This window comes from Leptosomus discolor, chromosome 2 (assembly GCF_034619465.1).
Source record: "Leptosomus discolor isolate bLepDis1 chromosome 2, bLepDis1.hap2, whole genome shotgun sequence".
In the NCBI taxonomy this organism is placed as follows: Eukaryota; Metazoa; Chordata; class Aves; order Leptosomiformes; family Leptosomidae; genus Leptosomus; species Leptosomus discolor.
The window spans coordinates 38,606,696-38,623,410 of record NC_141392.1 but is presented as its reverse complement, the minus strand read 5'-3'; the positions used below and the strand labels follow the sequence as shown (position 1 = coordinate 38,623,410).

General features: G+C 40.4%; 1 protein-coding gene across 2 annotated transcripts; it reads left to right on the top strand.

Moving 5' to 3' along the window:
- Nucleotides 1–451: 451 nt before the first annotated feature.
- SLC30A6 (solute carrier family 30 member 6) lies at nucleotides 452–16,715 on the top strand. Of its 2 annotated transcripts, none has more exons than XM_086482331.1 (14): nucleotides 452–512; nucleotides 2,841–2,927; nucleotides 3,551–3,635; nucleotides 4,570–4,612; nucleotides 7,410–7,475; nucleotides 7,900–7,980; nucleotides 9,222–9,257; nucleotides 10,133–10,161; nucleotides 10,895–10,943; nucleotides 12,880–12,999; nucleotides 13,259–13,361; nucleotides 13,670–13,717; nucleotides 14,239–14,307; nucleotides 15,505–16,715. In XM_086482331.1, exons 1-14 carry the CDS (start codon nucleotides 510–512, stop codon nucleotides 16,000–16,002), a joined length of 1,317 nt encoding a protein of 438 aa, XP_086338457.1. In that variant the 5' UTR covers nucleotides 452–509; the 3' UTR covers nucleotides 16,003–16,715. The 2 variants fall into 2 exon arrangements, with proteins under 2 accessions (XP_086338457.1, XP_086338456.1); XM_086482330.1 differs by having other exon boundaries at nucleotides 10,067–10,161.

Genomic DNA, 16,715 nt, shown 5'->3' with positions numbered 1-16,715 from the left:
AAAAAAACCTCCGAGAGCCGCCTATTTGAGGTGGGGAACGCAGCGGCAGCGAGGCTGGCTGTGGTGACGCCATCATGACTTTAGGTGTCTATTTGTATGGAGAAAGGGGCGAGACCAACCCCTCCTTGCGGTCTGGAGCATCGCGACCACTGCGACGGGAGTCCTCGCTTCGCATTCTCGCACACACCGGGCAGCGGAGCTTCACGCCAAGTCCCTGCGCCACACGGGAGGGCCGGAGGGCGGGGGCAAAGCCTCTACCCCGCCACCCCACTTCCTGTCGCCCGCCTCTGGCCGAGGACGAACGGCCGGGGCCCCCGGGAAGGAGGGGGAAGTGCCCCACGGGAGATAGCACCGCCCAGCGCCGGGCCCACGGCGAGCGTTGCTTCCGTGAGGCGTCACATCCGCTGCCGCGCGTGGCCTTACGGGTCCGTCTGTTACCGTAGCGACGGAAGCCTCCTCCGCCTCTTCCGGCTTCGCATGGCGCCGTCTCTTCCGGTGCGGGGAGTAATATGGTGAGTGGCCCCCGCTGGGGGGGAGGGGGCTGGGGCGCGGGCACCGCTTCCGGGCGGGGGGAGCCTGCGCCGCCGCCGGGTAGGGACTGGGCAGGGCAGAGTGCCCCGGGCTCGGTGCTGACCCGGCCCGGAGCGTCGCGCCGCCGTCCCCCCGCCCCGCTCCGCTCCTGGCGTCAGCCCCGCCGAGCCGGCGGTGACGTGGCTGCGCGCGGGGGCCCGCCCCGCCCCGCCCGGGCCTCCGCCGCGTCCGGACGTGGGTGGCGTAACCCGTTCCCGTTGGCCGAGCGCCGCCGCTGGCCGCCCGCCGCGGGGTGGGGAGCTGGGGGAAGCGTCCCTTCGCCAAGGCGGTGGCGCCCCAGGGCACCCACGGTGGGGCGGCCGGGCCTGGCGCTGCCGTTAGAGGGGCCGCGGCTCGGACGGGTGATGCGCCTTCGGCCTTGGAGCTGGGCGGCGGCTGGAGCCTCGGGGTTGTCGCTCCGCACCAAGTCAGCCGGGGACCCGCAGCTCGCCTCGGGACAGACCGGCTGCGTTGTCCCGAGCCCATGTGCCCGCGGGGGCCCCCGGGGCTATGAGCCCCAGCCCGTGCCGCTCACTTCCCAGAGAAGAAAAGCCCTTCCGTTGGTAGCGACCACCACGTACGCCCGTTCAGCGGGTGGCTGAACGGTCCCTTCTTGTGCGGAGGAGCTGACATAGGTACCGAGAACAGGTACCGTCACCTGTTGGCATCATTGGAGCAGATGTTCACGCTCATTGTAGAAATACTTGTACCGCTGTTCCAGCGCCACATGGGCACCCTCGGCAGGGTGAGGTATGGGGTAGCTGCCCCCCTGCTCAGCACCGAGGCATTTCTCTCCATTGTGTTGATGGAAGTTGAGGAGTGAGGGAGCCTTTTGTGCCAAAAGGCAACATCTGCCGAATTAGAGCTTGCTTCCAGGGCTGAGCTGTGGCTAGCGTGGGCTTGCAGCAGGCTCTCACTGGGATACAGAGTGCACAGCTCTGGTGCACGGCATCCCTCAGGGAGCAGGGAGCTGTGCTGTGGCGCAGCGTGGTGATGGACACAGTGCCGATAGCGTGGGAAAGAAACAGGCGCTGAGGCGGCAAAGCAGCCTTCTTTGTAAGCAGGCAGTCTGCTGCCTATTACAAAAGCTTTCCCAACTGTTCTCTCATCCTGTATGTCTCTTTTGAGAAAAAACTCATTGTGTAAGGACTTGCTAGTAAAGAAAATAGTAAGTGCCAGACTTTTGCCCCAGTGAGATAAATTTCTGGTCTGTAGTACTGCTTTTTTAATTCGTGGCACCAAGGCACGTGTCTATTTCTACAGATAACATCAAATCCAGCTGTGTTGACAAACATGTCTGTAAGTTAATTGAGTCTGTTTTGGTGACCAGCCCGTTAGTATGTCTTTTTGTCTTCTGCTGGCAGTTACAGATGTGATAGCTACCATCAATCCTTACTTCGTCCAGCCCCAAATCACTGTGTGTGACAGACCATCCATTACAAGTCCACAAATGCCTGTTGCAGATCAGAAGGGCTTTTCATGTGACAAGCTTGCTTCTTTGTGGGGAGAGTAGAATGGAGGGCATCTTGACTGGAAGCTTGGGACCTCTGAGAAAGGGGAGCACGTGGCATGGTTGATGAATTTTGCTGTTAGTCCGCTCCCTGTCACACTTCTAGGAGAGCCACGTAGCACCCCCTCGGTCCCCTCTCCTACTACTCTCTCCACCCCAGGAAAGAGCTCTCCTGCTTGTAAGTGTAAGGTTAAGAGAGGGAGCCCCTACAGCAACTGCAGCTACCGTGCAAATTTACATTAAGCCATGGCTGAGACTGTTTGTATATCTTGTGTTACTGGCCTTGTGTCCACCACACTGCAGGTGATACTAGCACTATTGTTATTTCTTTGATGGGTTCTCATTGATATATATGTATAAACAATATTTCCCTGTTTAACTAACCAGTAGGCTTTGTGTGGCAAGTGTGCTTTCATAAAGCAAAATATTTGTGTTTTTGTCTGTAGTAGTTTTATTTAAATGAAAGTAAAAAACACTCTTTAAATGGTACTTTGGTATGTTTTCCAGTAAACTTGACTTCTGCATTATATCTAAATGAAGCTTGAAGTCACTTATAATTTTCTAATATGATAACCATGTAAAATGATTACAAAAAATGTTGTTGTATTTAATGTTTATGGGCTATCTCTACTTAACAAAAAACTTGGAATGAGTCTTTGATATACTTACGAAAATAGTTCATTAACGAAGATTTCCTTTTTGCTAATTTAAACTATGGTTTAAGTAAAATTTTTAGTTGAACTCTTGATTTTTTTCTAAGGGGACAATACACCTGTTCCGCAAATCACAGAGATCATTGGTTGGAAAGTTAACACATGAATTTAGGCTGGTTGCAGCAGATAGGAGGGTAAGTATTTTTAAAAAAAAATGAATAATAATAAAAAAAATAGCTGTGATAAGTTAAAATATATTATTAACTTCAGTGTAGTTTGAGATTTTTTCTTTGAAATTTCCTAGCTGTGCTTAAAAAAAAAAAAAAAGTCCAGCTGTGAAGCCTGGTTCCTTTTCCTTTCTGTGCATGTCCTGTCCCTGTCAATTAGCGTTCTCCAGAACTGTGCTTATGTGCGATGTGTTCAGTAGAATTGAAAACTGAATATGCCCAGATGTTTTTGGGACCTAAGTTCCAGCAGGAACTCACTGATACAAAGTTATATAAGTCTGTCTTCAAAACTCAGGTAGCTTATGCTGTAATAAAATGCAAATATGATACAGGGGTGACTTTTAGACCAAAAAGGTATTTTAAGCATGGTGCAGAAGCACTGTTTATAAATGAGTTTTGGGAGAATCTGTAAAGTTAAAAATAGAATATGGTCTTGTTGTTTTGAAGTGAGTTGTAAATTCTTGGGAGGGAAGAGAAGCCAGTTCTGCTTGCGTGATGAAGTACTGTAATATTGTTTTTTAAAACCAGAGAGATATTTCTATCTTGTAGATTTTGGAAGGTATAAAATACATATTTATTCTCATCAACAGTCCTGGAAGATCTTGCTGTTCAGTGCTATAAATTTAGTATGTATTGGATTCCTGCTAATGTGGTGCAGCTCTACAAACAGCATAGGTAGGTGTCTCTTTTTTTACTGAACCTATAACCAGCTACCATGTCTGTCTTCACTTGTGAGGTTCCAACATACTAAAAAAGCAAGGTTCAGCACAGAATGGAGTTAGGTGCCTGCACAGCCAGATTTGGAAAGTGCTTCCTTTTGATTTGCCACAGTTGGTTTAGAGGCATTTCTCACAGGCATGTGTGGGTGGGTGGAAGTCCCTCAAAGTTTTCAAGGTTTTCCAGACCCGCTGGTCATTTTCTTCCTGCAGTACCTTCTCTGAGATTGCAAGAAGGTTGACTTTTAAGCTAGTCCTCAAACCTGTTCCCAATGTAAATGGTACCAGTGACATAGAAAGACCCTCACTTGCAGCTGAATGAAGATAATTGTGGTGTGGCAAAAGGCTTCTCCAGTTCCAGGAATGCCCCTGTTCAATATTTTGTGTATCTTCTGCATTTGTACAGGGCTCCAAGGTGCTTCCCATCATCTGTACTCAAAGTAGAATGCCGTACATTTTTAATTTGTGACATGAGTTTTCTTGCAGTTTCAAGATGGGTTGGAGAAGCAAAGCAAGTAAAAAATTCTGTTGAGCCTACTTTTCGCTGCAGTAATGCACATAAGAGATCTCTTGCTTTGGTGGATGATGTGCTACTGGAAGATCTCCTGACTTTTCTGTGTTTAAATTCTTAGTCACGAGCTTGATACCTTTTGTACCTGGGCACTGTTACCGGATTAGGTTTGCCATAATCAACCTGTTATGAAGTTAAATATATTGGTGTGTTTAGGACATTTGTATTACATACTTGTACAAAAGACAGAGAGACTTGCTTTATCAGCAGAGACAGTTTATGTAGATAGAAGATGGAAAAGAGCAGAACAAGAGGGACTTAGAATACCAGTGATTTCTGCATTGAAAAATTTCATTAAGTTTTATATTTGCTTTTTTTACAGCTTTAACTGCTTACACATATTTGACAATCTTTGACCTTTTCAGGTGAGGTTTTTTCCCATTTAGCCTTACTGTTCATTTATACCTGTATTTGTGTATGTGTAGAAAATTTATTTACAGATAGAAACACATTAGAGTCATCAATATAGAAACACTTACTGGTTTAAATATAGCTTAAATGAGTATAAAATTGTACATCATGATAGATAGATGATGAGAAACACCATAGCTGTATGAAATGATATTAAAACTACTACTTTGAGTGTGGAAGTTCTGAATGCTTGATAACATTGATAATACAGACATGAAATATATTAATTTCTTATCTGTGATGCAGATTGGTAGCAGTGGTTGGGAAATAAACCACATAAAATGCATATATTTTTTAATTATTAACCTACATTATCTTCCTTGCTAGCTCACCAGCTTTCAAAAAGTATGGTTCAGCTACCTGCAGTCTGTTTTGCCCACTACATACTATAGCTTATCTGACTGACAGTAAAATGTTCATAAATAACAATAGCAAACATGCAGAAAGGAAATGAATGGTTGATACAGGCACAAAAATACTTAACTTGATCTGTGACTGTGTTAGAATTGTGATATAAATTATCACAATTTACTAATTGTGATACTGTTAGGAATCTCATATTTCTCTTAAAATTTTGTATCTGATGAGCTTTGTCATCGTGACTCAACAGACCTTTATCACCTTGGGGAAAGTTTTGATGTTGTATTTCCTATTTGTATAGAATATTATTATTTTAGTTTTAGGAGAAGATGGAATGGCCCTGGCACGCACATATTAGGTTAATTAGGGGATGGACTTAAAGATAATTGACTCACAGTGATTTCTTTCAAGAGTTTTGATTTGCTGTAAGGGAGGACAATGCTCAGTAATTCTGCTGCAGAAATCAATTTCTGGTTCTTTCATTTTTGTCATCTTCCTGGTCATTTCTAATAGTCTTACTGACTATACAAATTTACTATTTTGTATAGGAGCAGTATTATTTCCTCTGCTTTTGCTTTTAGTCCACACAGCTGTGGATCATGTTGTGAGGATGTGATTGCTCAGCAGCTGTAGGCATGAGTTCTTCACAGAATCACAGAATGCTGTGAGTTGGAAGTGACCTCAAAGACCCCCTGCCATGGGCAGGGACACTTCCCACTAGACCAGGTTGCTCAAGGCTCCATCCAGCCTGGCCTTGAACACTTCCAGGGATGGAGCATCCACAACTTCCTTAGGCAATCCGTTCCAGTGTCTCACCACGCTCAGGGTGAAGAACTTCTTCCCTGTATCTAGTCTAAACCTTTCCTCTCCCAGCTTCCAACCATTACCCCTCGTCCTGTCACTGCAGGCCTTTGTAAAAAGTCCTTCCCCACCTTTCCTGTAGGCCCCCTCCAGGTACTGGGAGGCCTCTAGAAGGTCTCCCCGGAGCCTTCTCTTTTCCAGGCTGAACAACCCCAACTCTCTCAGCCTGTCCTTATAGGGAAGGTGTTCGAACCCTCTGACTGTCTTGGTAGCCCTCTTCTGGACTCGCTCCAACAGCTCCATGTCTGTCTTGTGCTGGGGGCTCCAGAGCTGGACGTGGTACTGCAGGGGGTCTCACGAGGGCAGAGTAGAGGGACAGTTCTTGATCCAGTCTGATTTAACACTGTCATTAATTAAGAAAGGGCTGCATAAAGGCACAGATGGCACTGAATCTGGGTGGGCTCCAGTAAAAAAAAAAAGTTGTCCGTAGCGGTCAAGAGAGGAAAAATAGGCAAAGGAAATGAGACTCATCCTACAAAAATTCAGGCTAGTACCATGGGGGTAAAATAATTGGAATTTCAGACATTCAATGTGTGAGAAAAACTTGGAAAGAAAATAGCAAGAGACACCTGTGGCTGTCAGTGAATGGCCAGTTAGATTAGAATTTGTGTAGATGAATGCAGCCAAAAAAGTAAATCTGTTTTGGCCATATGTAGACAAACAACACTGGGGAAAAGAAAGGCAATACTTGGCATAGCCTGAGACTTACTATGGAGTGCTACATCTAATTCATGGTATATCTCTAAAAGAATGTAAGGGAAGAGCTTGCTTTACTTTTTCACTGGGATACAAAGGAAGTGACACAGTCCTGTTGCCTTGCTTATCATGTTCTTCTCATTTAAACAGCCTTCCTCAGGTTACAGTATTTCTAGGCAAGTTCATACAGCACCGTAAGAAGAGCATTTACTGGGTGTCTAGTTTGAGATTCTCATAGGCTTTTGCTTTGTACTTTTCATTACTTGCGTCACATGACTATGTCTGGTACCAGACAGTATTAAAAGGATTTTCTCAAATCATCATTGCCTGTTAGTCAGATTTTGGGGTGTTACTTCTCACGTGCTCCAGGTCCCGTTCAGAAAAATTCATGGACTGCTCACAGCTTAAACTCTGGTTGTGCTGTTTTGTGTCAGGGCCTTGAGTGGGAAAATGCATTGCATTGGAGTCATGGTGAACTTGATTTAGGCTGAGTGATGTTCTAAACTGAAGCAGGTTGGTGGGTGGTAGCCTTTGTAAGCACAGCATGCCATGGGTACAGCATTAGGCTGTCTCCTGGTGTAAGGAATTAGTCCAACTACCACTCTGCTAAAATTATTTGCTGCCCATTTTATGGGAACAACTGAGACATCGTGCAGTCTTAGCTTTATTCCCAAGCACCACCTTTTCTGGATTCACTGAAACGATCACTGCGACAGTGAGGGAGGTGTTGATGTGGTCATATTCATTTGTTCAGTTTGATATTTGTAGATTATCCAGTTTCTTAAGGCTGCAGTTATTTATTGTAGTCTGATCTGATTTTCCCCCTTTTTCCAGTTTGGTAACATGTCTAATAAGCTACTGGGTAATGATGAAAAAACCCAGCCCAGCCTATTCATTTGGGTAAGTACTAATAACAAGATCGAGTGTTTGATAAGACAGCATTTGATACATTGCTGACTGTCACTGCCCCGTATCCCCTGACAGCCATGACTAATAATCTGTGTGTAGAAGAGCCTAAAAATAAGGAGACCCAAGACTCTTGCTGTAAAGAACAGTTACAGAATAGGGGAGGAGAGGAAATGGGAGGGACAGGAAGAAGAATTAAGAAATACTTAATTTTAAGCTGTTTTTGATAAGTGGAGTGTTGGCTTAGAAGAACTTGAAAATAATGCCTATTCCATAAAACTTCCAATTTCTTCCCATCTGTCCACTCTTAAAAGAATTGGAAATAGTAGGTCTATCCTGCTGGTTCTTGCACAGACCAGAATACATTTGAGACATTGTTCAATGTTCAGTGTTTCTAAACTTAATTCTCAAATTTCAGGTTTGAAAGGTTTGAAGTTCTAGCTGTATTTGCATCTACAGTTCTGGCACAGCTTGGTGCTCTTTTTATACTGAAAGAAAGGTAGGGATATGTACCATTGTCTTTAATTTTTTTGTTACGTACAAAGATATTCCAGATGGAGCAAAAGCGTGCGCATTCTACAAATGCTGTCTGTAGAGAGATATTGTAGAAAAACTTTTTTTTTTAAATATTGCTAAACCTAACTGCTCACTTATGTTGATTACACGTAGGCTTTAGATGTAATGATAGGAACTGATAAATTGATAAATGTAATTAAACAGCTTTTAAGGAAAAGACTCAATTTTCTTAAGAATCGTATTTTCCAAAAAGTTAGGCATTTCATTTTATGCATTTCCCTATGCATCTTGACTTTTTAAGTTCATTAATAAATAAAACTTCTTTGATATTGTTTTTTACTTCAGTTACTTCATGAAGTAAAGCAACTTCATAATATATTAAGGATCTGAATGTTTAAACTATCAACTTCATCCCTCAAAATTTGCTCAAGTATTATGTTGACATCCTGTCTACGCTTGGAAGCATTTGTATGTCAGGAGGTTAGCCTAAAAAAATATTTTAGTCTTTAAAAATGAAGAGGCTTCTGTTAACATCTAGAATTTAGTACTGGGGCGGTGTACCTTCCATTTTTCTATTCAAGGGCTCTATTTTCTCTATAAAGGGCTATGTTAATGACTTAGCAATTTTATACTATAACTTGATCTGCTATACTGAATTCTAATAGTGACGCATTGTCAAAGCCTCCCAAGTTTTCAAACGTCAATTTCAGGAAATTCACGAAACTTAGGATAGTTTTTTCTGTAACAGCTGAAGCTTATTTCTTATTTTCCTGGTGGATAAAAAAAGATTGAGATCTCCTCCACAGTGTCCAAGGTCTTATTCGGCCTTGCTTGGTAAGAGGCTGAAAGTCAGGGATTTCAGATTGAGTTTGTTGTGGTGACCAACACCGGCGGTGGCAGTAGCAGTATTTTTTGTCATGTTCATTTACAAGCATCTTTTTATTGTGTAAGGCAGCATTCATGGTAGCTAGCACCTACGTGGCACAGTTTGGAAATAGCTGGGAAATTACACCCTAAATTACACCCTGCTTCATTTCAGTGTTAAATGCTTTCATCACTTGTAAAAACTGCTGTGCTTATTTAAGCAATTAATTTTTTTGCAGTACTGTATCTGTCGGGTTTTATTTATGAATGGCAGCTAATTCTTCAGAACGGAAAAAATATGCTTCAGGTATCAAGGTGTTACTGTATGAATATAACTCAAATTTTCAATTATTTTTGTAGTGCAGAGCGGTTTCTGGAACAACCTGAGATACACACGTAAGAAATTTTGACATGTAAAATGATAGTTTTTTCAGTGTCCCTTTGTGTTTCTGATTCTTAATCTAGCATGTGTTAATTGTGCAAGTACATTCAACACCAAATTGGTTTTGGGGCCTTGGCATTTGTTTCAAACTGTGCGCAAGCTATATTGCAAACAATTTTCAAGGTGCAATTGAAATGTAATGCATGTGCTCTCTTAAATAACAATTTAACTGTATATTGCTGGTTTTGCTAGTCCAGTTACGCTCATTTCTTATGGAGGCCTCTTGGGAGGCCTGGTATGGGGGGGCAAGGATGCTGCGATCATTAGGGAACTGAAGGTGCGGCAAGGATGATGAAGGCTATAAAGAACATGCGGAAAGGACAAGAAGGTGTTATGGGACAAAAGGCTGGGATGTGGGATGTATGCTGAAGTTACAGTTCTCCTAGGAAACGGTAGGGGCATAGGGCATAATTCCAGAGGAAAAAAGCTCTGCTGCTGAGGGCACAATGTATTTATATCTTCAAAGGACACACACGTATGTGTGTGCATGTATTCAATTAGTTAAGAACTGTTACTCAACATTATGTACAGCCTAATGTGAGAACACTAATGTACAAAGCGCAGTGATCTCATATAATGCCAAACGTGATAATACACTGCCAGTTATTAATCATTACACTAGTTTATCTTACTCTTGTTTTCAGTCTCAGTGTAAGATATAAAGCAAAGTGTTTCGATATTGTTACTAGTAATTACAGCTTGATTTCATGTTTCGTGATGATGTGAAATTAAGATACTTTTTTTTTTTTTTTCCCCTCCCTAGGGGGCGACTGCTGGTTGGTACTTTCGTGGCTCTCTTTTTCAACTTATTTACAATGCTTTCCATTAGGAATAAGCCTTTTGCTTATGTCTCTGAAGGTATGTGATAAATTAGTCTGTAACAAGAATTGGGAAAATATTTTAATGTTCCTATTTTTATCAAGGTATAACTTGTCTGGTAACTTTCTTAACTAGCAGGTATATATTACTGTTACCTCCAGCAGTATAATTTCATGTAGTTTAGAACTGCCATCCGAATTTCAACTCTAGTTTGCTTATAGGGCTCTCAGAGTAGTGTGTAGTCATTAATATGACAAACTGAGTATCATTTTAATGCTGAGGTACCCTTTATTTTCAGTCTTTTGGATTCAGCCAGTGAAGGTCATCTGACAGATACCAGAACTTTAAAGACATTATATGTATATATTAATGGATTAAAAATTAATTAATGCAGTAATTCTTCTTAATAGATTTTTTACCTGGGACTTTTTCACTGTGAAGTAGGCTTGCAGTCGTTCTGCTAACTGTAAATTGTTTATAGTTATAATTCTGTGTTATACTTTATATGATATAAAAGATAATTATGATGGTTATAATCTGCAATTATATTTGTATTTACTTAGTTCAGATTATTATGGGAGATGGGCATTTTACTTCCTGCCTAGAAAAGTCAGGCGTTGGGGTTGTTTGGTTTTTTTCAAGAGACAGTGAATCTGAGATTCATTTGTTCATTCACAATGTATTGGGTTCTCCCCTTAAAATAAAACTGTAGGTGTACTTTAAAATGGATACTTTTACTCATAATAATTTAATTACCTTCTTTCTTTTGCAGCTGCCAGCACAAGTTGGCTTCAGGAGCATGTTGCAGATCTTAGTAGAAGGTAAAGCTTTGTAAGTTTTTCAAAAATGCTAGCTTCTGGAAGGCAGTGTTGGTTTTTTGTGTATAATAATGATTTGGATGGGTATTGAGGCATCAACTGTTGTGTGTTAGAGCTTTTAAGATAGCTTTATGTACTGTAGGTTTAGTGCATGAACTCTAGAGCAAACATTGTCTCTCATATTTCCCAGATACATCAATGTAACGGAAATACATCTTTCTGCATAGCTTTCCCTTTGAATATGTTCAGTACATTGTATGTAATTCTCCTTGGATGAGGTGAGGTAAACAAGCTTTGTCCTGTACAGACTTGAACTGCATTTCTCAACAGTCGTTACCCGAGCGATATCTTTTGTAGTAATTTATTTACTCTGTGGGGTGAGGCTAGGATGGCTGCAGTTTAAATGTGATGTATGAAATGGGTTACTCACAGGAACTCCTCACGTGTCTAGCAGGAAACTGGAAAGTCTGCGTCTTCCAGGGGCTGAAGCAGTGTTGCTCATTCATCTTGTCTGTTAACTCCCTGGCTTGTGTTGGATATCTGAATGTGAGATAACATTGTTTGCAAATAATTTTGTCAGGTGTCAGAAATACTTATTTTGAGCTATACATGTTTTTTCCAAGTACTTATGCTGTTAGTATCAAAATAAGAATGTTAAACCATATTGTGTAACACATTAACTATGCTGCAAAGCCCATCTGTCTCTGTGTTGTGATTTTTGTATATTGTATACAGTTGAGGAAAGCAGAGAACACAGGCTTGTTAAACAGAAGAATTGGTTTATCATCAGACCAAAATTCTGCAAAACAGCTTTGGAAGAATAACAATAGGCTTGCCCAAGTACCTCGAGTTTCAGTGTTAAAAAAAAAAAAGTGGATAGCAATCACAGAGACTAGCAGAGTTCTTCTTTAAGGATGTAGTAACACAGTGCTATGGGGAAGGACACGAATAACTTGAAGGGCTTCCAGATCAAGAGTCTAGGAATACTAATGAGTTTTGAGATAACCTGCAGACAACTATGCCAACAATTCTTTTTAAATTGCTAAATTTGCTTAGTATGTATACAGCTATTTCAGATGTGTTCTGTGAAGCAGTGCTGACTACAAAATATCTGCACCTGTACATAATTATGTTGATTAAAATTTTTACAGGAGCAGACCAGCACATGATGTCTAAACATAGGTTCGTTCTAAACAGAGCAACAAAACATTTCATGTTGTCTTTTCCTTTAAACTCCCTAGTATGTGACATGCACTTACATTAACTGGGAAGTACAGAAATGCTTTTCTCTCTTCAGGCTCTCATTGATAGGAGATACCTATAAATACATAGCTTTTACCAGTGTTCCGTCAGGGGTTTTTTGCTCTTCTCCCTCTTTTCAGACTCCATGAATTAGTTAGCTTTGGGTTTAGAACACTTCTGCCCACCAAGGTAGCAGGTGGATTGAAGACTAGGGATATTCACACACATCCCCCCCCCCCCCGCAAGATTTACATATATGAAGTAGCAATACCCGAACCTGTAAAGTACTCATGTTGCATACAGCTGACTGAGCTAGCTATGTTACCGGAGAAAAGAAAGTAGCACAAGACATGTATTTTAACATGTAGAAAAACTGTATAAAGGTTAGTGTAGTTTTGTAGATGTAACGTTTTGTAGATGGGAAGAGACTTAAAGCAAATTTAAGATGCAAGAGGTAAGTATTAGTTTCAGATATGAGAGAGAATGTGGTGTGGATCTAAACTCGATTAATTTTTGACATCAGACTATTTCAAAACTTTGAGCAGAATTAGAAGGGCCTGTACAGTCCTCAGAGACAACATTTGCTATGACTGCAAGGTGTATTTGAAGTTAAATGCTGAAATAGTGGGTATAACTCTTGGGTTTTGAAGTAATGACAAACAGCTAGCTGACAACTGCTTTTTCTGCTTTGTTACAGTGTTTGCGGAATCATCCCAGGATTGAGTAGCATCTTCCTGCCACGAATGAACCCTTTTGTCTTGATAGATATTGCTGGAGCTCTAGCTCTTTGCATTACATATATGCTTATTGAAATCAAGTACGTACAGTTGTTGTTTAAAAGGTAACTCTTTGTATCAAGTCTATGGGGAAATTGCATTTTTATATGAAAGAGATCATCTCATCAAAAGCTGTATTTTGTAAGAATGGATTGCAACTCCATGAATAATTTTTTTAAAGATGTATAGTTCAGATGTAAGTGTATTTAATTTAAAAGAATGAAAAAGAATCAAAAGAAAATTCTTGTGTCTTTCAAAAACATAAATACCTGTTTTTCTTTAAAATTGCTCTTTCTCTAGCAATTATTTTGCTGTAGACACAGCCTCTGCTATAGCAATTGCTTTGATGACGTTTGGTACCATGTATCCCATGAGTGTCTACAGTGGGAAAGTCCTACTCCAGGTAAGGCAATGTCACAAAACAAGGTTTATTGTGGTTTCAGTTCTGTTAAGTGTCCTTATTTTTTCAAAAAACATAAAATCTGGTTTAAGCATTTGACTATGAAGTGTTCCCAGGGGAATTTGTGATGTGCTAGAAGAATTTTAAAAGCAGTAGAAATAGGCATTGTGGGCTCACAAAAATTTATTGTTTAATGCCATTGGTCTCTTGTGAAGGTAGACCAGACTTAAAGGCTCTCTTACTTAAACAGGGACAGATAATCTTTATTATAACTTTCTTCTTTTTTTTTTTTTCTTTTTTTTTTCTTAAAGACAACCCCACCTCATGTGATTGGCCAGTTAGATAAACTTCTTAGAGAGGTAAGTCAGTGTAGAATACATAACAGTGTGCCCAGCTAACATTAAATAAGCATTCAGGAATATGAAGAGTTTTTGTGAGTAGTCCAAGCAGATTGCTAAAGAATTATTTTTTTAATACTATTTTTAGCTGCCAGCAGAAAATATGGATCTTGCTATCTAAGATGAATAGTGTCATTCAGGTATCTGGAAGAAATCTGTTGAAGTAGTGCAGGCTGTTGTTTTTATTAACTAAATTTGAGCTACTGTTGAAGTGGTTTACAAATGTGGGAGGGGGGGAGGAAAAGGAGTACAGTTGACTTACAGTGTATCAAGTTGAGAAAATATTGCAATTTGGCAGCAAGAGTTACTTGAAATGAGTTACTTAAATCCACTTTTTTGATGGATTTGGATGTGTAAGGATAGCAAAAGTACTGTAGATAAGCATTAGTGGCATCATTAACAGACATCGTCCATTCTGTTTATGGAAGCTTTTATTTCACTACTTGAAATATTTCATATTTCTGGATGTCTGGTAAAATTAGGTTTCAACTTTGGATGGTGTCTTGGAAGTTCGAAATGAGCATTTCTGGACATTAGGTTTTGGCACTTTGGTAAGTTATGTCATTATTGTCTTTTTTAGCCTTTAAAAAAAGAGTTGTCAGTTACTACTTTAAATTCTTTGTTTAAATAAAGTAAGATATTTCTTCTGAAATTTTAAATATAAAAAAATTTGGAGTCAATACGCAGTCCTTGTGATTTATTGCAAAACTTCACTTCCCCTGTCTTTTTTTTTTTTAAAGCTTTGTTATTGGTTAATATTATTTATGTATATTGCAGCTCTGGATTAAAACATACATTTTACAACTGTAGAATTTCTTTTGTATTTTGGCAGTGAAGAAAACCCCCAACAATTAAGACTCCTAGAATTTTTCTCTACCTCTTGAGTTCTTCTAGCATGCTACCCTGCTTAAAAAAAGAAAAGGCAGCACCTCTGACTTGCTGATGTGAAAATTACTTTCCTTTTCCTATTCTGCCACCCAAAATACTGGATTGCAGCATTGTTGCATTGATCACAGATATTTACAAGGCCTTTGTGTGCATATTTATCTGTTGGCATCTTCCAGATGGTAGCAGAAACTTCCTGAGACCTGAATATGTTTTCAGCTGCACAATCTGATGTAAAAATGGTACAAGCTGTGAACCATGTTCTTTATTAAATATCAACTGAAAAAGCATGTGAGGGGTTCTGTTTCATGTCCTGTTCTCTTCTGCAGCAGTCGTTCAAGGTGATGTCACTGAGGGGATGGCAAGGGCAGCCCACAGTTACACCCCTTTCCAGGAGAAACTTAGGCTGCATTCCACAGGGGACTTTGCCCCCGTTCTTGCTAACGGTCCCAATTTGAATGTGTCTGTCGTGCACGTTGGCCTGCTCCAACAGCACTATGACGAGACTTTTTCCTACGTTTGGCATGTGGAGTTTGTCTGCACTTTGTTCTTCTTTTGGGCCGCTTTTTTTCCCAGCTCTTGCCTTTCCTTTCCTGACATCACTTGTTGTATTTTGTAGTTTGGTTTTAAGACTCACTTTTCCTGAACGATCTTGATATGTTCGTGAGACATCAACAGACTAGGAAAGATCAAAATGTATCCTAATTATGGAATTATTAAATAAGTTTCTCAATTTAGTCAGCAGTCTCCACTGCGAATGGTCTTTGTGTAATTCTCTGCAGAACTTGCCTCTTCTTGAATGCATATGGAGAATCTTTACTGAAGTCACAGTTAACAGCTGACTTATTTTTATCACTTTCCAGGCTGGATCAGTACATGTCCGAATTCGGAGAGATGCAAATGAACAGATGGTACTTGCCCACGTCACCAACAGATTGTACACATTGGTCTCTACCTTGACTGTTCAGATTTTCAAAGATGACTGGGTCAGACCTACCTTATCATCTGTGCCTATTGCAAACAACATTCTGAACCTTTCAGATCATCATGTTATACCAATGCCATCTTTGAAAGCTGCTGATAATTTGAACCCTGTTACATCCACTCCAGCTAAGCCCAGCAGCCCACCGCCAGAGTTTTCTTTTAATACACCAGGCAAAAATGTGAGTCCAGTCATCCTTTTAAACACTCAGACAAGGCCCTACGGATTGGGCTTTAATCACAGATCCGCACCCTACAGCAATGTATTCAATCAAGGATTTGGAATACCAGGAACGGGAGCAACTCAAGGATTCAGAACTGGTTTTACAAATGTCCCAAGCAGATATGGAACAAACGCTCATGGTCAGCCCCGACCATAATAAACACCATTATTTATTGTACTTAAGGGTATTGACTTAATTCTTTTATTACCCAATTTTTATAAACATTTGGAATGTCAGATCATTCTAAATGGCTGGGAACAAGTGCATTGTTCATATTCATGAAATGGTTAAATTGCAGTTTTTTTCCTTGCATCCATAGTAGCCTGTGTAATGCCATAAATATTTTCCAGACTTGTGATACTTTACAGGTAGTTTTTATAGAGTGTCTATTTCTATTTAGCTTTTTATTCACTTTATTTTCCCAAGAATATATTGAGATATAGCACAACTCCATGAGAGAGTAAAATTGTGACCAGGTAGCATTTTTTTTTCTAATGAGAATTGCTTACTGAATGCTGAGTAGCTGAGAGAATAGGAAATTGCAGAAATGCAAGTCCCAGGTTTTAGAGATGTTTTGATTGCTGTATTAAGCCATCTTTTGGCAAAGTCACAATTAGTTTTTGGTTGCAAAAATCCATCAATATTCATATTGTGGCCATTGTGAAGACAATCTGGCATTTCAGATTCTAATTAATTTTGTGAGACCATGTTTTTATATTTTTTATTGATGCTTTTATAGAAATTCAGATGGTTCAGCATCCATTTCCTAGTTGTAAGTATTCCATATTCATCTCTGATATTTCTTCCTTTTTGGTTTAACTGCAAAATTATTTAGCAATATACTGGGAAATAAAATATTTCAAACTTCA

Bases quoted from the DNA above. Each gene is read 5' to 3' on its own strand.
- SLC30A6 (XM_086482330.1), top strand. The intron at 7,981-9,221 runs GTAGGGATATGT...TTATTTTTGTAG, and splicing joins CTTTTTATACTGAAAGAAAG to TGCAGAGCGGTTTCTGGAAC. The intron at 13,718-14,238 runs GTAAGTCAGTGT...TGGTAAAATTAG, and splicing joins TAGATAAACTTCTTAGAGAG to GTTTCAACTTTGGATGGTGT.